This window comes from Pochonia chlamydosporia, chromosome 3, assembly GCF_001653235.2.
Source record: "Pochonia chlamydosporia 170 chromosome 3, whole genome shotgun sequence".
NCBI lineage: Eukaryota > Fungi > Ascomycota > Sordariomycetes > Hypocreales > Clavicipitaceae > Pochonia > Pochonia chlamydosporia.
In genome coordinates, this window is record NC_035792.1 from 4,653,997 (window position 1) to 4,675,650 (window position 21,654).

General features: G+C 50.9%; 3 protein-coding genes across 3 annotated transcripts; 2 read left to right on the forward strand and 1 right to left on the reverse strand.

Moving 5' to 3' along the window:
• Positions 1 to 11,052: 11,052 nt before the first annotated feature.
• VFPPC_05220 (C6 zinc finger domain-containing protein) lies at positions 11,053 to 13,339 on the forward strand (the record flags this gene model as incomplete). The annotated part of the gene is made up of 3 exons (XM_018284449.1): positions 11,053 to 11,717; positions 11,772 to 11,779; positions 12,120 to 13,339. The coding sequence occupies 3 exons, from the start codon at positions 11,053 to 11,055 to the stop codon at positions 13,337 to 13,339; spliced, it is 1,893 nt and encodes a 630-aa protein (XP_018145946.1).
• A 2,529-nt stretch (positions 13,340 to 15,868) lies between these two features.
• VFPPC_05222 (DNA mismatch repair protein Mlh1) lies at positions 15,869 to 18,259 on the forward strand (the record flags this gene model as incomplete). Its single annotated transcript, XM_018284451.1, has 3 exons — positions 15,869 to 15,958; positions 16,099 to 16,278; positions 16,361 to 18,259. The coding sequence occupies 3 exons, from the start codon at positions 15,869 to 15,871 to the stop codon at positions 18,257 to 18,259; spliced, it is 2,169 nt and encodes a 722-aa protein (XP_018145948.1).
• Positions 18,260 to 18,526: 267 nt separating this feature from the next.
• VFPPC_05223 (armadillo-type fold domain-containing protein) lies at positions 18,527 to 20,533 on the reverse strand (the record flags this gene model as incomplete). Its single annotated transcript, XM_018284452.1, has 1 exon — positions 18,527 to 20,533. One exon carries the CDS (start codon positions 20,531 to 20,533, stop codon positions 18,527 to 18,529), a length of 2,007 nt encoding a protein of 668 aa, XP_018145949.1.
• Positions 20,534 to 21,654: the final 1,121 nt, after the last annotated feature.

Sequence of the window (21,654 nt, forward strand, 5' to 3'; positions counted from 1 at the left end):
GGAGAGTGGATCTTATCCTCCGCCCTTGCTGTCTGGCTTGAATATGCAACAAGAACCCCCAGCGTGCTTCCATGTTACGGAGTAATACAGCCCTGGACCGTACGGTCAGTACCTACACACGTAGTCTCAACACTTGGGTGTTCGGCAGACATGTGGGATATTGGATGTGTTGTGCCATGCCCGCAAATGCCGACACATCATGGCTGGCCAGACTCAAAGTCGTCCAGGGCGATTAGCGAGCAGCGCAAATGGACATGGCTTCATTTACCCAGGCCAGAGTGCTGAAAATGGGACAGGAGTCACAGGACCATTCACTCACTTGGTGCTCCGTAACAATCTCTGTACCCTGTATACCGTCCTGGGTATCCCGTAAACAATGCCGCCTGGCGTAGGGGGAGTACGGAGTACATATGTATGGCCGTTACGCAACCCTCGATGACCAGTCACACCTCATCCCAAGTGTGGCCCGGTGTGCAGCGCAGGCGTCCATGTCGTGGCACTTCGGGCTACTGCATTGCATGCTTTGGGTCTGCATTTGAACCAACATTGTGGCCATTGACAGTGCGTCTCTGTGATGCACGTAAGTGAAAAGGCAAGGAGCGCTGGCTTCTCGTACACGCCGATTCCATCTGGGAAAGTGTAACGTTATTATCAGGTTGTGTGATAGTATACAGGGCAATTCACACGTAAGCCAGGTTGCTTACCTTGATATTCGCTGCTCAAGTGCGTGTGCCTTTCTTTTGTTGCCTTTGAATATCTGTGCCTTCGAAACCTCTTGTTGCTTGCATGCATATTCAGCTCACAGGGTCAGCCAATTTTTTTCTTTTTCCAACTTTCCCCCTTTGTGTCATCTTGCTTTGGTTTTCTTTTTGGGCTTTTATTTTGCTTCTGTTGAATCGAGATAAGTCTTTCCGACCACCCGATCATGCGATCGAATCTCAAATTTGCTACTTTGACCAGGTCTGTAGCGTGACTTAGCTTCCTGCACCAGTTGCTGGCGGCAATGGCGGTCGACTGAAGCTCAGCTTGTCAAGGAACAAAGTGTTTCGCTATCCCTGTCGGTTGGCGTTTGGGAAGTCTGAGTTGTGTTTTCTGGAGCAAGCTGCCAGTTTGCAGCATTCCAATGCTTTGTTACACTCACGCCGTTCGACTTATACTCCTAATAGCCATGTCGTATAGTCGGATCTTGCACCTAGTCAGTTGGTTAAATATAAGCTTCTTGACATTGTCATTCCAAGGGGTGTCAATTGTGCCAATAGCTATGTTGACAAGCCTATGCCAGTTACGCACACTCCATGACATGCAACCAGGACAAATGGAATCCAGTAATCAAGGAGTTGTAGGTCAAGTGACGGAATGGGCACAAAAAAAAGAAGAAGAAAAAAAACTCACAGCTCAAAAAGCACTAAGAAATTGCTTGAAATAACGTAATGCTCGTCCCTGTGCCAATTTTGAACGAAGTTCAATGTTGGGGACACTTACATGTGCTGCTCCGATACCCCTAGCCAAATAACAGACTTGGAGACTCAGCCAGCAACTGGTAAAACTCATTGTGAAAGGGCCAACGCGGGCTGAAAACCGGTTTCTACAGGACAAGTTTAATCTATTTGACCTACCATCTTCATGACCAATAGCACACGACAACATGCACCTTTCGATTGTCCAGGGTTCGGCTCTAGGCTGCACCATAACTTTGATTCGGGGGATATGTGGGCGGCAACCAACCGATTAGCCAAATACTAAACCAAGCCAAGACAATGCGAACAGGCGGAACAAAATATGTAGCCCACTTGATTGAGAGCTCCAATGAGCCCTTGAAACACTTGAACTGAGCGTGTAATTAAAAATGGAACAAAAGGAATCAACACAATTAGCGACTGTCATGTCCCTCAGAATAAGATGCCTTTGGGAGCCTCGAGCTCATCATGGAGGATGGTGTGACATCTCTTGCCTCGGAACTAGGACCGTATTAGTGAGGGAATGTAGAACAAAAGTCAACGACAAAACAAATCAATCCAACTATTCCGTAGAAATCAGAACCCTGTGAGCGGAGTCGGCGTTCACGCACTCCACACGGGACGCTCCCGCTTGTTGAGAATATGGAATGAAGAGATGAAGGACAGGAGCACTGCGCCAACCAGTGCTGCCTGAAGTTGTGCCTAATGACAAGGATATTGACTCCAACGGTAGGGTGGCCCCAGACGAGTGACCGCCTTGGAGATTTGTTCCGGCCTGAAGCTAAATCGCCCCTGTCTGGCTCTCATGGAACCGAGCCACATGGAACTGCTTCTCGACGCAGTACGGCGTATGTCCAAACACCACTGCTTGACACCATGTTCCCATCAACCGAAAGTAGCAACTGCTTTTGTTTTTGTGATGGATAGGGTTAAATGACCACCCCCGGCATTGTCGTCGTCATTACCCAAGACTTGTCTCATAAACCTAGCGACGCCACTGATTCCGGACCGCTTCTGTGGCCAAGCAACCATGCAATGTCGAGTTCCGACAGATCGCTGTAGCACAACCCAGTTGTGTTCCATTCGAGGATCGTTCGTGGAACACTTCTCAACTTGCCTGGCCGAGTCTTATGAAGTTGCGCCAGTCCATCCAAGAGCATACATGCAAAGTGGATGGAAGAGGCATCAGTATCCTGAAAATCTTGCTCGGAGCGGCCAGGGTGGGAGGGGGCATTCCCATGGTGACAACCACTGGACCTGCATGCTCGGCGCGTATGCTGGAGGCTCGGTGCTAAATCCCTGGTGCTCACACGAGTTTGAGAGATATTGACAGACTGGGATATGTCTTGGTCATGGTGACCAACTGTTCAAGGGTATGTCGGCAAGCGTGCCAGGGAGGACTACAAATCAGTAGTTGACAAGCCACCAGCACTACAAGCGGAGTATTGCGGTGCGTCCGTGCAATTTACCGCCCCGGAGATATCAGTTATCAGCTTGGCACAGGGAGGTCGAGCTGTTGGATTGAGCACTGGGATCACATTGGTGTACCTTATTGAGACAATCCTAACGCCCTCACATGGTTGAGTAACATGCCACCAAAGTTTTGTATCGACATTTGAGACAAACGTATGGTACGCACCGCAAACCCGCACCATCAAGCTTGACTGTGAGGCTCAAGCGCATTTGACGTTTGAAGCTCCTGGGAAACTTTATAATCCGCCATTGAAGGGCATGATGAGCCTGGTATAATGGTAGTGCTGCTTGGTTTGAATTACCCAGGCGCCCAAGTACCAGTGACTTCTGTCCGGAAATGAGTTCGTTATTCACCTACCCAAAGCGGAAAAACTTGGGGTCAAAGGGTAGGGTTCCAGCCTGAGATATGATGGGACCTCTTTGGCCTTCTCCTGGCCATAATGGCGAATACCTTCGCAGTTTTATTATTGGACAGACCGCCCATCATTAGGACAAAGTGCAGTTGAGTGCGTGCAGAATATGTTTACTGAATGTAGCCGAAAGATGTGGGCCACACTTTTTTGTCACCAAACTGTGATTCGCAGAGGAGAGGTGACCTGCTCTTGTCTACCTCGGGCATGAGGTTTGCCTGATTCTCATGAACGGATCACGTAGAGGCTCTTTCGTATAATGAATTCTGCAAGAGCGCCTGGCTCAGTTTTGTTCTATACCTGTCCGCAAAATATTGCAAGAATGTGGCTTCAAGCTCTTCCAGTAAATCGCCTAGGCGTCGGGGAGATTTTCTGAAAGCCGTTGTGCACTAAAGGTCCAAGTCCAATGTAATGCGTTCTGGTGTTTGGGGGACGTGTCAGTAAAGGGATTACAACAGCCCAGGAGCTTGATGATGCGTGCCGTGGTACCCTGACCAGTTAGTTTGGGAAAGGGCGTGCTGTCCAAGGCATTACGGAATTAGACCGAGGAGGTCTTTGGCTCGATGAGCTTCACTCATGAGTGACATCCGGCGTATCTGCGAGTAAATCATCATATCGGTGATCGTCAGTAGTGATGAATTGATATGGCACCGATGTCTCATAGTATGATCCGCCTCCCGGCCAGACTAGCTTTGAAGAGAACGCATTTCACCTAAGCCAGGTCATTGGGGTGGTGACAGGGAGATGTTCCAAGTCTGAGGTACGAAGTGTGAATATTGGGTCACATCAACGGACATCGTCTCGAGTCTCGCTTGTTAGTGGCATGTTGTGCGACGCGGAACGTGCCTTTTTATGTTGCGACGAATGCGTTGGCAAGTTGGTCTTCGAACGAGTTTTATCTCATGGCGATTGCAAAAGCAATGACGCATTTCTCCCTATTAGACAGATATACGTAGCTGTTGCAATGCCACAAGCAATAACACGTTATCGCAATCCAATACCTTGCGTGGGTAGTTTGTTGTGAATCGTAACTGTCCTCGTGGCCAATACCACAAGCGATAGCTGCCCAGACTGAAATTTGCAGTTCAAAACCTCGAAACAATGTGAACAAGCAATGAGGGCGTAATTCTGGCATCTCGTCTGTAACGTCTTGTTGCTGTCTATTTCTGATCTGATCTGGTTCCTGCGAAATTATTATCCCCGGAGGAAGGCAGTCTTCTCGGCTAATGCCAACTCCAGTCGAGTTCTCGTTTGGTTGCTTTCTCTTGATACTGTGGGTGATCATCTGTGGGTTTTGCAGGACCTCGGTGGCATTGCAAGTAGCCAATTCATCTCAAACAATGTACAGTGGCGTCAACAGCTGGTGCATTCCGGCCATCACTCAGCGTGGTGCTTGATACGTTTTTCGCCGAGATTCCCACCTCCGACTTGATTCTGCGGTCACACAATGGCAGACAGACAACCAAGGTACAAAACTTCCTGTGCAACTCAAGCAGTTGCATGACGGCCGATACCAAGGAGGCCAAGTATTTGTGGCCACCAGTCTCGGAAACGACCAGCAAAAGATCGACAATGTCAAAGTGCCTGTTGCTTATGCTTTTGGTGAGCCTCTTCCTTCGCATAATGCTCCATGTAGTACAATGCCTAGCAAGACAGAATTCGGCCAGACTTGCCATTCCGATCCCATTCGGCTGATGGTCTCTCTTGGGCTCTACGCATGAGGGCCATACCAAACGAAGAACCTTTCGGTTAGTCCGTGGTGACAGAGATGCGCTAACGAACCATCTGCCAGACCAAGCAGCTGATCGTCATTTGGAAAGTTGCCATTTCTGCTGCAGACAAGACCGCTTTCACTGCAGCTCACGAGTAAGACGACCGCAAAGCCATAGCCGCCGTTGTGGCACATCGCTTTTCAGCACAGGCATTGATGCTGGGATGGCCATTCCAAAACTGCACTAGGACGGCAACATTCTGTAACAGTCTGCATAGAAGTGTCGCCTTGACCCTCTGTGTAAAACTTGTCAAAATGGAATGCAGGGCGATTCACACAATCTTTGGCACTTGACGCATCGGAGTGGACTCCGCCCGACGAACTTGTCTCGCTTCATGCTGGGAACGGGCCACTTTGGGGCCAATGTCACTAATGGTTTCTGAGCCCGAATTGATCTTAAACACGAGACGTGTTGGAGGTCGAGGATCATGGATCAAAATTAGACGAACGCCACACCAGGTGAGGTCAGGTCAGCCACCTAAACAAACAGAAGTTGGGATGAGCTGACTGGCGCCGAGTCTGTACCCTGCAGAAACGCTGTCACGGCTGCAGCATATACTCCGTTCTGCTGCCGGCCTGCATGGCTGGCAGACTGCTCCATTCGATGATGATCATCAACTTCGAAAAGCCTGGTGCCTTAGGTACCCAGGTACCTAGGTAGTTTTGAGGTTCCACGATTATCAGAAGATTCGGGCCAGAACAATCCCACTCGCAGGCAACTCGTGCTGATCTGTACAAGTTCGTCGCCAGGCACTGCCCGTAATAGAAGCAGTACCAAAATTCCTCAACAATTCGATGACAAGGGGGGAGGGGGCCTCCGGGGTTTTCCATGGCGTTGTGGAGAGAAGGCAAAATTGAAAGTCTTCACACAATCAGATGTGCGGTGGAAGTGCAATGTGGTCCCTGATGTTCATTTAGCCCGAAGTGACCCAATGCTAAATTGGGTGAGCCCACTCCATGCTCATCAGTGGGGATCCAAGATAGTCGTTGATCTGCCCAGCCATGTGTCTCCCGTGTAATGTGTGCTATACTGGCCTAGATCGGCAGTAAGCCCGCGCGGGCTTGACTCCCTCGAACTACTGCAGACGGGCATTTGAGCATTTCAAGGAGCCGCCGGGTGGAAGGAGAATTATCCGGCCATTCCACCACGCCTTGGCTTTGGGGGCAGCTGAAAAATTTAGATGTGCCGTCTGGTCCGCTAACGAGATGATGAAGCAAGTACAAAGTAGTGGCTGAGGTACGCAGAGGGCCGCCTCAAGAGGCTGGGATGAGAAATAGTGCCATGGAGCGGGAGAAGGGAAATGATGGCGTTGATACGCGGTTGAATTTGAGCGTGGGATGTGAACGGGTTAAGTTCCAATTTCGGTGAAGCCCGGCAAAGTTCCCATCTCCAGTTGCAATTTATTTACCAGGAGCAAAGTTCCTGTTTGGCCTGGGTCAGGACGGGAAGGAGCTAGCTTCCTCGAGGTTGACGAAGTCATGGCAGGAACGAATACTGGGATGTTTGAGGAAGGAGCGAGCCCTGGCCAAGTTGCTGTGTTGGAGCATTATTTGGGAAAGGCATCGTGAGCAATTGCTAATCCCATTACCAGCACATCATGATGCCAGATAGTCATCCGCCACAAATCACTTGCTCTCATGGCATCTTCGGATGCAAGGCAGGACACAATCTCTGGGGAGCAGATCCTTGGACTTGTGCGCCTTGACTTTGCGGCTTCTGAACAACCAACTCCATGTTTGACTCATGAGCAAGCACCATGTTGCCTCTGTTCTATTGTCTTCTCTCACAGAGCGCCGGCCACCACAAGGCAAAAACCACACGGCCAACTTCTTTTATTTGTTCTTTTTCTTTCTTTCCTCCTTCCTCCTTCCTCCTTCGCCACTTTCTTTATTTATTTTGCTTCCCCGCCATGCTATTATTCCATGGTCTTGCAGGCTTCGTGGAGAATGGGTGGTGCGACGGAGGTCAAGGCGCTGTGGACTTCGAGGCTTGGGTTGGAGATCTGGTGACGGCACTTGGCAATGAGACTCCGACGACTCTCGGGCTCAATCGAAGTGGAAGCCAATGCACGACCCGGATTATGCCTATTTACCCTCCAAGAATGACAAGATCGGCTACGGAAATGAAGTAGTAGTTGTGACATGGAGATGTCAGACTACAAAGCATCCGATTTTTAACCTGTCTGCAACAACGTCGTCCTAGTAGCTCCTACAGCGCACGCTTCTCACTTTTGTCCCGTTGAACATCTATGGGCACAATAGCCATCAACCAAAACCAAGAAGTTCCCGATCATCCTTGTCATTGCAAAACGTCCAACCTCGTGGTGCAGTGGCCACCAGGTTGCCATGGCGCCGTGCCAGGGTTCATAACTGGGGGATTTGGCCCAACCAGACTTCCCTGCCGCAGACCATGCATTGGTCCGTCCTCAAATGTCTTCTGGGCTCGTCATTGACTTGGGACGGCTTGTCGGATCTTAAAAAAAAAAAACAGGGAGTGGACCCCTGGACTCCCGTCCTCGGGGCATCTGGTGGGTCTGTGGACTGATGAACCCAATTGACGATAGACGGCATCACCGCTGCACAATGTTAATGTTGGGACTCTGCCCGAAGTTGCACATCCACCGAACAAGCGGACTTCAGTCGGAACCCCTTCCCGCCCAATTGCCGTGGCTGGAGATCTACGATCGAGCACTTCCTGCAATGTTGTGATCTGTCGTTCGCTGTTCAGCCCTGGCCAGATGCTGTCAATATAATTTGCAAATCTTCCGACACCTCTGCGCTACTCAAACCACATCTGAGACGGCATACGTCAAAAGGCTTCGGGGACGGACCGGCCACGGAGTAGCTTCCGTGGGTCGATGGTTACCGTCGCCACTCTCGCGCACTCAACATGAGTGTAGCAAATGGCTAGAAAGCTACTTCGACATTTTCGGTTTGACATCTGGTCCGTCGAGGCGGGTTCCATAGCGGCTAAAGACAGCTGGTTGAACGGCCTATGCTGTTCACTGTATGGCTTGAGTATGGTATTCACTCGATAAGCTCTCTCTTATTACTCAACAGCCAAGCCTTCTTGTGTTCCGTCCAATTCTGATAACCTGGCCGAAGCTAGCGGATCCTGAAAGATGACCCTTGGGCTGATAGGGATGAGAATCAGGGGCATGAGCAGATACTTCCGGGAAAATGGCCAGTGCAATGGTCCATCAAGAGCGCATTGCTGCCAATTAAAGTCGAATATGCTTTCAAATTTCTTACCAATTGGCAAGCATGCACCACGGTAACCCGTAGGCACACCCAAGCCACATATGCCAGATGTGGTGTCCCTCGCGCTGAGTTTGGTTTGCTGGACAGGCTTAGTTGCGAGGCGTTCTCTGCACAATGTCCACAACAGGAAGTCTCCGTGGCTGATCCATCCATTGGTGTACCTGGCTAATAATAAGGCGGAGGTGACTTCTTCTTCCCGTTGATGAGTTTCCCATCTTGGTTATACTAAGACGACTGACGAAGATGGCAAAAAAGAACTTGGATAGCGGCAATGCTAACACCAAGAGTGTCCAGGATCTGGCACCACACCACGCAATTGTACCTGTTTGGCCACAATGGTCTACTGGGTTTTGCTGGGCTGCCAGGCTAAGCCTTGCATGTTCACCTCTTTCTCGGGCGGCTTTTTCGGCTGTCGTCATGCTGTCGTGTTGTTGGTGGCGCTTGGTTTGAGGCAGGGCGCCAAACATAATCCAGAACTTATTATCCGGAACCCATCTCGCCATCCCCACCAACTAGCTCCCATCCCATGTTCGTTTCAACTGTCTTGGCTCGCAATTGGGTGATAGCCTCCCAACACAATGGGGTCCAGTCATCTGTGCTCTGCCAAGTGCAGTGCAAGTCCATTTTCCTGGTCGCATTGCCAATGTCTTGTCCCACGGACACTTTTTGGGACATTTGGTACAGGCTCGTTTACCCCAAACACGCCTATCCAGCATGTGGATGCGGGATCCGCTATCCAGTTGGCCCGTGATGTTGGAACAGTTGAACTGGGTTCTTGATGGCGCTTCTTGAGCGCAGTTTCTGAAGGTCAGTAGGTGGGAAGCTTGTATCATGAGCTCCTATCACCCAAGCCAGTATGGAGTTGTACCCGTGTGGCTGATACCCAACTTAGTCAGGGAACGACGAGGGAACGAAAACCCACGACGGAAATCACATCCATGCCAACAACCTCCAACCTCTAGAACAGGCGAGTGCCCCCTTTGCTCTCAACTCTTGGCCATGCCACACCAATTCTCAGACTTTTGTGGTCTTTGAACCTCTCATATCCCTGTTCTCCATGTGCATGTGTCCACCAGAGCAATGCTCTCAATACCGAATGCTCTCCGGCGCCATCAACGTCGCGGTATTCCCGATCCCTCCAATCATAGCCTTTTCCAGAAACAATCCTTCTTTAATACCGCTATTCTCCATTCATCTCCCTCTCTCCACTCGTATTAGCTTGGTCTGGTGCATGTTGAAGCAATGTCATGAGTCGTCCCCTGTCATCCACACACACTCCCTTCGTTGATCAGCCAAAGTAGCATTCTTGTGGCTTTTTCTTCTCAACCGCTCTGTGACATTGTCAAGACCCCTTTGGGTGTGGGATACCAGTATTGGCCCTCCGGTTACCGAACTGACACCATACGGCTAGAAGCGAGACATAACACCCCCCACCCCCAGCATCTTGATCTCCATGTAATTTGTTGTTTTCAGGCATCGTGTTGTCGTTGTCCGCTCCATTCCCCCAATGAGAGGCTGTCTTGGATGTATTAGTACGAATCAAAAATCTCACACAAAGACAGCAGGTGGGCTTGGGACATTGAAAGACAGAGAGATTCGAACCCGCTGGCGAAGGTTTTATCTCGATACACGTGGATACGGAGATATTGGATGTCAGATGCTTCTTGCCAGGGTAACACTCCGACCGTTTATGACATACGACCCCCGGCACAGTTTAAGTATGTGTGGACGGAGTACCTAGTAGAAGTAACCGCACGAGTACTTAGATACACACATACCTACGTATGTATGTATAGTCCTCCCTACAGAGAGCACAGCACATCGATTCAACTGGAAGGCTCAGAGCTAGGGTTGTCCCCAAAACCCTGCTTTCCAACCCCCAGCAATCCCCTGCTTTCCAGTCAAGTCTCTTTTTTTTTTACCTTGAATGCTCCAGCAGTCTGCCAGTCACACAAAACCTGACACTGAGCCGCTGATCAGCTTTTAGTCCCAAGCTGTCGCCCTGTCCCCTTATGCTCTGGACTTGATCATCCATTCAACTAACCAACCTCTGACAGCGGAGACCTTGGCCACGGCCCATCCGACGCCCCTCCGGATGTTTGTCGCCCAAAAGTGCTACCATCACTCTCAGAACACTCTAACCAGTTCAACATCTTTTCTCAAACTTCCAAGATCTCGTATCACGAAGCGCTCAGATATTTCCTCGTTTGGGGTATCACCGTGTTGCGCCTCTGTTTCACATCATCTGCTCAAGATCGAACTTGTTATATGAGCTCCTTTCATCGTTGCGCAGTCTTCGAAGCTCATCGACTATCGTTGACAAGCAGCATATCGTGTTTCGGGTACGGGAGGACATCTGATCTCTATCGTGGACCTGTCTGGCCTTTCTGTTATTCCAAAGTTTGTCCGGGCAAGCACGCTGAGCCAGGCGATAGCCAGCCGTTATTACCTTCGGAGGCTCCCACCAACATCACAACAAGCAGCGTTGTGTCCGTGACTGGGAGCAGCGAGATCTGTATCCTCCAAGTTTTGTTTTTATTCGCCTGCCACCGTTGGCCTCAATAATCTCGAAATAAGGCATCTCTTTATTCCGCGAAACTGGACAAAATACCAAGCGGGTATCGCCATCCCACGACGACAGGCCCCCATCTTGGTAGACGCATACGGGAATGCTGCGTCCATGCTCTCAACAACCCGCTCCCTAGACAAATCTTCTCCCCTTTTGAGCCCTCACTCTCGTCTACGGCCCCTTAACTACGGCTCCAACAATACGCGGACTTGGGATATCCGTGGTGCAAAGGCAGAGGTAGCTGCTCGCGCGCGGGCCTATCCCTCTCCTCCCATGTCAGAGTCCCCCTCTCTGCCTCCGAAGGACCCTCGAGAATTCTATGGCAGAAGTGACGGTCCAGGTTCACACTCGATCGCCAACTTGCAAGATGCTTATCGAACAAGTTCAACACAACAACGACAGGTAGACCCGCGGCTACACCTTCCACCACCTCCGCGTCCGCCGCAACCTCAACCTTCGCAACAACACCAGCCTCGTCTTTCCCAACAGTATCACCAAGAACCAAGTATGGAACCTCCGTATGGATATCGAGGACCAGAAGAGCATACGATACAACCGCCTTTGTACTCACCCCGTGATCCGCAAGGTATCAACCAAGGCCCTCATGTTCAACCATATAGTTCCGCGGTAGCTAGTTCAAGTTCTACTAGCCAACAGTCGATAGGCAGCGGGTCTACTTCCATGGAAAGTCAGTCAATGGGATCTCCTAAATCCCAACGCAAGACCAAAGGACACGTTGCGTCTGCCTGTGTCCCTTGCAAAAGAGCTCATCTTCGGTAGGTACATGTCCGATATATTGTGTGTGCTCTATTTGTACTAATATTTTGTAGATGCGACGGTACGTTATTTGTTTGATTTTTAGTTTCCCGCTACCAAGTATTTCAACGCCTGGTTTTCTTGTGGCATCCTGCTGCATATTCATATGCGACCCTCTCTCTCTTGTGAAGAAATTCCGTGTCTGTGGTTGGCATCGGGAGCACCGCTACAACACCACCAGCCATAAGATTGGGTGAGAACGGCGTGTACCAAGTCGAGGTTGAAAATGATGATCCGAGAAAGCTGTATCAGCCGGAAGATGGAATTTGCGGTGGGGATGACGTTATGAGAACCCGCCGTCAAGATGAAAAACTCTGCCTAATGATTGAAATCCGGGGGCTCTCTGCTAACAATTTCAATAGCACAACGACCTTGTTCCCGATGTATAAGCAATGGGAAGGAAGATGCCTGTGTCGACGTGCAACATAAAAAGCGAGGGCGCCCTCGACTACGAGATGACAGAGATGCCAGGTTCGACTCAATGCGACCACAACATTCCCAAGATGTATCTCCGAGGCGTCCATTGAGTATTTACCCCTCTGCTGGTTCGGGGCCTCCATTATTTGACGAGACGTACCAAAGACACCAATCATTTCGGCCATCGGAGATGTCAGCCGGCAACAGCTTTTCGGCGAGGCATGCCGAGCGTGCATCATCGTCAGAGTCGAACAGTTACAACACTCCTTTGTCAGCTACACCAGGCTCGCCAGAGCCCGTTGCGTATCTGACCATGGGACTTGAAATCGTGAAGGGATCACCGACATTCTGGGACGCAGTTGGATTGCCAAACTTGGCTGGTCGCGGCTTAGCAGAGCTGGTACTGCCGGCGGAGCTCGAAAAGGTATCGCACATTCAATCCCACTTTAGTGGTGAACAGAAAAGGCGCGAACCAAACTATCTACCTCCTATCATAGGCCATGGGTCTCAGAGCATTCAGGGACTCGGGTTCTCAGTTGAGGACTTCGGACGGTTCCCGCTGAACTTCCATGACCATTTGGCATTCGTTGGTGCAAATGGCTACGCTAGGCCAATGGTCATTCGAGCAGGCCTGGCAAAGGAAGGTTCCTTCTACTTCATTGTATTACTACTCAATATTCCCCCTAGGCAGCCTCAAGTGTCCCCAATACCAAATGCCCCTGGTCTATCGGCGACCTTGGCATATAAACGACCTAGCCCGGAAGCAATATACGCGCAACGGCCACCCTTTGACCCCATCCGAAGCCGACCCAGCGAAAATCCTCACTCGGCTACAATGTCCGTGGAGCCGTCGAGCCAGCCTGGGAGACCAACGAGTTTTATAGAGCACAGTCCACAGCATACTGCACGACAGTACGAAGCATCAATGGAGAGGCAACACTACAGCACACGACCATTTCCATTTCCTCCACATGACATGACTGGACAAAACGTTCCAGTATCTCAGCAAAGCTTCCAGCTTCCTCCTATTCGATCTCGATCAGAGCAAACTCCACAGAGTGGACTGGCGCTCTGGAACCGTGGCGAAAGATCCAGCCGTGTTGATATTGGAGGGTTGATAGACAAACCAGATGAACCCGCGAGATTCCGAGATGAACGTCGCTGAATGAAACTTGGGAAATTTACAGTACCCAGTTTGTTCGGCATCGCAAGCCAAGTGTGTTGGCTATAGACTCTGACACATTGGGGCCGGGCGCGGAAACCTTGGCTTTAGCAGATGGGGCTTTGCGGTTGGGACCGCCAAGGAAATCAAAAAGCGTCACAGCTCATCAAAGCTCGGCCGGAAACAGCCTGTCTCGACAATCTATGCAAGACCAGTCCTGAGAGGATGAGGTTAGGAAGTTGCAAGGGTCCGTAGTGAAGCCATACTCAGAATGACTATGCGCGGAATTTGTGTCATGTAATTGATATCTGTTGGCCCCGGCCCGCATTACGAATGGACGAAGTTACACAGGAGCGCATACTTTTATCATCTATCAAGTTGTCCCCGATCGCAAACGCCGTCTTGAACATTGGGTTCGACAGGGGGGATTAGGGGGACCATTTTGAATAATGACATAGACTTTGGGTGACATGTTGGAACTCGTTTTTTGTTCCGGCAAAAGAGATTAGTGTGTACCCCTGAAGGCGTCGCAAACTTGGGAATATTGAATATTACAGGTTCAGCAACTGGGTTGAGTTTCTCCTTGATAGCTACCAACAAACTAGCAGCTAACGGACTGCGCCTCCGCCCAAAATCAATGAAATATAAAATGTATACTACTTGTAAATGACAATATCAGGGTGTTACAACTGAACATGGAATGCATTGACCAAATTTTGTTTGGCGTCGCAAATCAGAAGCCGCTCCTGGTTTATATTGCAGGACAAACTACCGAGGCACAGGGTATTACAGAGTGGGACATCCATCTGGGACGAGCGTACGGTATCGGCACCGATGGGAGCACAATGGACAGGGACGGACAACCATGTCAAGCGAGAGCGAGAGCAGGGAAACAGGGCAACAGGTAACCAACAGGGCTGCCTGGTGTGCAACACACTGTATGTACGTGCTTACATACCCAGGCAGTCTGTACTGCACAGCAAGACAATAAGCCATTGTCAAGCTTTACCGAATCTGTTGGTCTGGTGGCCTGTTGGACCAACCCTGTTCAGCAGTGACTAGGAACACCAGCACTGTAAGAAGCAGAACTAGACGGCATCAGCAACAGCATCAATGTCCTTCCTAAAGTGACGGGTCGTATTACAACGTGTAGCCCGGAAAGGGCTGGAGGTGATGAGTGGGCGAGCTGCAAGGACGGCCAGCATTCAGCCGTGCCTTACCACCAGAAGCCATCCCAGGCAGTTGTTTGATTTTCCTCTTTCAGCTGCCAAGGTAAAACACCCATCGGGACTAAAATTTGATGATTTTGACCGTGGTCCAAGTGCTCCAACGTCTCACTCCTCGACAGAGTACCAAGATCTGCGCTAGCCAGGATGAACAATATCCCAAGGGTGTGGCACTATGGCAGGAGGCCAACACGCTTCCAAGACAGAATTGGGGGAATCCCAGGTCGACAGGGTACAGCGCCAAACCGAACCAAACCAAACCGCGACCCAATGGGATCCCAACGGTGGGGGCCAATTTCATCCATCCTTAGCAACAGCCGTCAACAAGTCAGTTCCAGCAGCCGTGGCTAATTATGGCGTGATGTTGTATTTTGTGGTGGTGGTTTGTATGGTGGCTTGCGGGTAGTTTGCGCTGCGGCGGCGTGCGTGCTCCATACTCCATTCTCCATACAGAGACGGAGCAGATATGTAGGGAGAGTCTAAGAGTCCCCGTACTCCGTACAGTACAGTAGCATTCTGCAACGGCATGGCATGGGGAGGCGAACCGTGCGGCTCAGCTGGCTTGCTGGCTGGCTTGCTGGCTTTGTTCCCCAGAGTCTTCTTTTTTTTGTGGCACTCTTGCTGTCGGCAGATGGAATCGAAAGACGGTTTGATATCCGGCAGTATTTTCCGCTGGAACCACGGTCGAACCGGGACAGAGTCTGACGTTACGACCGGTCGCGTTCTTTGGTGACATTGTTACCATGGTTGCCCCATTTTCTAAAAGGGGATAAGGCGTCGATCCGAACGGGACGTGCCCTCGACGTGCCCTCGACCTGGTGGGAATGGCAGTACGTCAGCACCGACAAGCTTTTTAGGCCCATCTCATCATGTATCACCACGCCGATGTTGCTCCATGGTCCTCATGCGAATGATCCGAGGTCACGTGCAACCGTGCGAGCTTCGTGGACGCCGCTGCCGACTTCTGTCCGAAACACGGTATCCCAGCCTGATTCACCCCACCATCCATTCAACCACGTCCCATTGCAAATACACGCCCCCTTGGCTATCTGTCATTTTCCTTTCTCCTTTTGTGCCCTTCTTCATGTTTGGCCTGTTCTGCATGACCTTTTGCGAAACGGCTGCCGTACTGCAATAGGCGCTGAAACTCCTAGTTTGTTGTCAGACTTTGCAGCTTGTTCTGAAGCATTCTTGTCCATGCTGCCTGCCACCAGGCCCTAATTTGGTTTGATCTGCACGGATGGCGTGTATCCCGTGAACTTGGAAGCTATCCCAACTTCACCCCCGGTCACAAATACCTAAAACAATGGACGAAATGGACGTGGACGGGCCTGCGGGTACGAAGCGGAAACTAAATGACAGTTTAGACGAGACTCGACCCGCTCGGCGCATTAAGGTGAGTTGGCAAAAATTGTCCCCCTTGATGGTGTTCAAGCGCTACCCTGGCCTTGTCTTGTTTTCACTCTGTATTTTTGTCTATCCGACCAATGATACAAACAAACTTATCGCTAACCTCGCTACCGCGTCCCAAACTAGGCGTTGGATCCAGATGTAGTAAATAAGATTGCGGCTGGCGAGATTATCGTTGCTCCAGTACACGCTCTCAAGGAACTCATCGAGAATGCGGTGGATGCCGGCTCCACGGCTTTGGAAATCCTCGTCAAGGATGGTGGGCTGAAGCTTCTCCAGATCACGGATAACGGCTGCGGTATTGAGGTGTGTTTGTGTGTTCTTGTGTCGTTTGGCAATCGGCACCAATTTGTCCTCACGCGGACCGATTTTCTGACGTAGTCAACAGAAGGACGACCTGGCAATCCTATGCGAACGCCATACTACGTCCAAGATCACGGCGTTTGAGGACTTATCCTCCATAGCAACTTACGGCTTTCGAGGAGAGGCCTTGGCTAGCATAAGTCATATTGCCCATCTGTCAATTACTACCAAGACAAAGGATTCAGCCTTGGCATGGCGTGCACATTATTTGGATGGCAAAATGGTTGCCCCCAAGCCTGGCCAGACTGCCGAGCCTAAGGGAGTGGCAGGACGGCCTGGGACACAAATCACTGTAGAAGACTTGTTTTTCAGTATTCCGACCAGACGAAGAGCTTTTCGGTCACCATCTGATGAGTACAATAAAATCATTGACATGGTTGGCCGCTATGCCATCCACTGTCAAGGCGTCGGATTTACTTGTAAAAAGGCTGGCGAAGCCTCCAACACCTTGTCCATTCAGAGCCACGCCACGACTCTTGATAGGATACGGCAAATCTATGGCAGCAATGTCGCCAACGAATTAGTAGAGTTTGATGCTTCTGATGCACGATGGGGCTTCAAGGCTCACATGTTGGCAACAAACGCAAACTATCACATCAAGAAGACGACGTTTCTGCTCTTCATCAACAACCGGAGCGTTGAATCGTCCAACGTAAAGAAAGCAATTGAGCAAACATATGCGAATTATCTACCCAAAGGAGGCCATCCCTTCCTCTACCTCAGCCTGGAAATCGACCCTGCACGAGTAGATGTCAACGTCCACCCGACGAAACGCGAGGTCCATTTTCTCAATGAAGATGAAATTCTTCACACAGTTTGCACAGAGTTAGAATCACAATTATCAAATGTCGATACTAGTCGTACGTTTAAAACTCAGACGCTGCTCCCAGGAGCAAAACCGGTACCAGAAAGCATGGACGAGGACGAGCCACCGCCCCGAGTCACGATAACAGGCAAGAGGAGGCGAAATTCCAATGATCTAGTTCGAACGGATACATATGCACGCAAAATTACCACCATGTTCTCATACGCAGACGACGCCGAGGGATCAAAGGAGAAAACGACTAAAGAGGAGGAAGCACTGGCTGTACCCGAGAAAATTGAATACGAAACAAATGATCGAGAGGTGACCGTTTGTCGGTTGAACAGTATCAAGGAGCTACGAAGCGAAGTACGAGACGCCATGCATAACGATTTAACGGAGATATTCGCATCACATACATTTGTTGGGATTGTAGACGACACCAGAAGGCTTGCCGCTATCCAGGGCGGCGTCAAATTGTACTTGGTAGACTATGGACACACATGCTTTGAATATTTTTACCAGCTAGGGCTGACGGACTTTGGGAATTTTGGCGTTATTCGATTCAGTCCTGCTCTGGGGCTTAGGGACTTGCTGCAAATGGCAGCCGAGGCTGAGAAGAAGGCCCTCGATGCCTCGGACGACGATTTCCCCGTGGAGAAAATTGTCAATAAAGTTGCCGATCAACTCATTGAGCGCAGGGAAATGCTGCAGGAGTACTTTTCACTCGAAGTATCCCCCACGGGAGAGTTAATTTCAATTCCATTAATGGTCAAGGGGTACACGCCGCCGCTTTCAAAGCTCCCCCGATTTCTGCTTCGGCTTGGTCCCAATGTCGTCTGGGATGACGAAAAGCCCTGCTTTGAAGCCTTCTTGCGAGAACTGGCCACCTTCTATGTACCAGAACAGCTGCCCACACCGCCGGCTCCAGGTGGTGAGGACAATGAGGAGGGTATACCGGAGGAAGTGAAGACGAGAAGACAGCACGTCAGATGGGCTGTGGAACACATCTTTTTTCCAGCCTTCAAGGCAGGACTGGTGGCGACAAAGGCGCTTATGAGCGGGGGAATTTTGGAAGTGGCGAGTCTAAAGGGATTATACAAGGTGTTTGAACGGTGTTGATGAATAGTAGCGAACTGGTTGCAAGAACGGAGTACGGTGTTATGCGCCTGATGGGAAATTCTAATGTATATCTCGCTGAAGGAATCCTTATGCATGAGACTATCTATTTTGAAATCATACACATGTCGAAATCAACTTTTTAAATGTCCACCTTTTATCCTAATGCATGAAGATTCTTCTTTTAAAACCCTTGCCGACACTCTCTCTATGCAACACGTCATTCATAAATCATAGTCATTCATCTTGTTTTCTTTCCTGCCCCTGAATTTAAGAGCCATTCATATCCTCCGGCTTATTCTTCTTCTTGTAGGCAAGGAACCGTCCCAGATTCATGACCGCCTCATCCGCGCGGGTCCTCAACTCAGGAAACGCCTTCTTCTCGACACTCTTCACCATGGCCCTCGCCTTGGGCAGCACCGCCTCCAAGTGATTCAAAAAGTTGTCCTTCCAAAAGACTTCCGCATCATACGCAAAGTCCTCGTTGCCGTAAATGTCAAAAATCTGATTCAACGCCTCGACGGCATCCGCGGCAGGCGTATCAGGTAATCCAGCGACTAGATTCAGTAAAAAGGAGCCGATTTCGCGGTTCAGCGGCGAGGGGCAGGGATCCATGGCGAGTTGGCCGAGGACGCCTACGCACTTGACGCCGAGGCGCTGGAAGGGGTCTTGCGAGTCCTGGGCGTCCATGGACTTGGTGGCCTGGTAGAGGGAGATGAATTTGCGGTGCTCGTCGCCGGCGAGGGGGGTCTTGCCGCGGAGACTGCGGGCGACGGCCCACGCGAGGCCGGTGACTTGGGTGGCGAGGTTGACGTCGGCGGTGTCGCTGGAGAGGATGGGCGTGATGACTTGTTTCCAGAGGGAGGTGCCGATGGGGGACCAGGCGTTTTGGATGCCGGCGTTTTGGTCCTCGGAGAAGTCGACTAGGGATACGGACCAGGCGATGTTGTTGAGGGCGGAGAGGGCAAGGCTCTGAAGCTGGAGGGAGTGGGTGTCGGTGGGGTGGAGGGCGGAGATGCGGATGAGTTCGGGGATGGCTGTTTGTAGGAGGGCTTTTAGGACGGGAATGTCGTCGATGTTGCTGTTGTCTTGGTTGTCGTCTGCGCCGGTGACCATTTCCATGTCTGCTTCCATTGCGTCGTCGTCCATCTCGTCGTCGTCTTGTTCTTCGTTGTCATCCTCGGCGCCAGAGTTGTCTGCGTCGGCGTCATCCATGTCCTCGTCGTCTTTGGGTTCTTCCTCAACCTTCTTTTCTTTTACAGGAGCAGGAGAGTCGATGTTTGCAGAGTTCAAGGTTGTGCCGATGGATGCTAGGGTTTCGAGAGCCAGTTGTTGCTGCTCGGCTGGGTTCGACCACCCTGGGCTGCCATTGGCGGGCATCTGGCCTTCTTGAATAGTTGCAATGGTCTTGGCCAGCGTAGGAATCAATAGTGAATCGTCTGCTTCAGGGACATGAGGCGCGTCCTTGAGGCCTTCGAGAGCGGCAAAGACGTTGTGGAGGGTAGCGCATGCCAGTACGCCGTCGCCAGTGACTTCGTTCTTGAGTGAGGAGAGAGCTTGGTAGCATGCAGAGTTGGTGACAAGCTTTTTGGCCAGCCCTGCATTATCTTCGGTGAGAATCATGAGGCAAGCCAGGGCGTCGCCTCGCAGGCCCAAAATAGCATCGGAATCCTCGTCGTTCTTGCTTGTGTACGAGACGAGAACGAAGAGAAAGTCGGTAACGGTGTGGTTGGAGGAGATTGCCTCGAGGATTTCGTCGCCAGCCTCAGCCAATGCGGTCAGCAAAGCGATAAGGGAGGCGGCAATGCTAACAACAAAAGCTCTCTCTGCCTTGGGAAGCTTTGCGAGGCCGTGGCCGTTGGATAACAGCTTCTCTCCGACAGTCTTGGCGGCATATTGGATGGCCGTCAGGATGTCGGAGCGGAACAGGTGCACGCAAAAGTCGGCCTCCTCCTCCTGAGCCAGAGTCTGCAGTATACCCCAGCCGGCAGCTCTGCTTTCAAGCGCGGCATCTGTCAATGTCTGTGTGAGAATAGTATGGACGATTTGTTCGCGCAGCAACAGCTTTCGGCACTTGGTGTCTTGGATGATGTTGGTGATGGCGCTGGCGGCGGCGGAGCGAGACTTGGGGTCGGCATTCTGAAGGTCTCGGATGACGGGAAGGATCTTGGCTTCTCGGAGAGCGGCGAGCTCGGGATCAGAGGGGGGTTTGACGGGTTTGGCGATGGGGTCCCGTCGCTGAGATGCGCCGGCTCGATTGCGACGTGACTTGCCCATGGCGGGAGGGAGGGGTTTCTTTTTGGGTTAATGGTTGTACTCGGTATGTGGAGGAGGTTTGGGGTTGATAGTAGGGTAGAGTAGAGCTGGTGTTGGTGGGCAATTGGCGTCGTGAATGAGAAGTGTGGTTGGGCATGAAGTCTTGGACATATTTTTTTATTCTTTTTTTTTTTTTTTTTTTTTCGGGTTCCCCTCCGTCGTCACCAACCCAACCCACATTCGATGTAGCTCGGCGGTCTGATAGGAAAGTTGCCCCGCCGTCAAGGTCTGGCACTGGGTCAAGTTCAACAACGGCTAGGCGGGGGCCCGGAGCACAGACTTCCAGGTACAACAATGAGGTCGAGTCGGCAGGTTATTAGTGGGTGCTTCGGAGCCAGGAGCTACAGCTTGGCCGGTTTATAGTGGGTCCACCTTCCATATGCCACTGAAGCTCTCTGCACATGTGAGTACTTGAGCTTTCCTATCAATCCGGTCAATTCATTGTCAAGTCTGGTTGGATTTGGATTTGTCACGTCTAGTGTATTCACATTCCGACTTCATTGGTTTGCCCGATGCGCGCCATCCTGAGACGAGTTCTGACAAGGCTTCCGAGACAGTCCAAGTTTTCGAACACGCTTTGTTGCCATCCTGGGCAAGCAATGTGCAGCGAGTTCAAGGAGCCCAGGAGAACCAATGAAGGACGCTCAGTCTTGAAGGAAGCATCTCCCCTTCTGGTGAGCAATGGTAGAAGGGGTAGCAGCAGCCATTCAGGAGGTCTGTTAAATACAGTCAGTACTGGTTGTTATTGAGGCGGGGTGGGAGTTGGTTGATGGGGTTTTGACCGCTGAGTTGATGCTGTCGATGATGACCTTGGCTGTTGCTACGTTTATTGCTGCGAGTTACTGCGAATCAGTTTAGTTCACGCTTGGATCTCGCCTTAGGTCGGGACACACTCTTATGTATGCTTTGATCGCGGAGTAGTTTAGGAGGTGTTTGGCATGCTTGCAACGGTTAACAGGCTTCGTGGCGAAGCGTAGACTGGCGCAGTATGTGACTTGTGAAACGCAGAGTGATGCTTGTGCAAATGACCACTCAAATACCTAGACATATGAATGTGGTAGATGTGTAAGTTGGCTTGATGT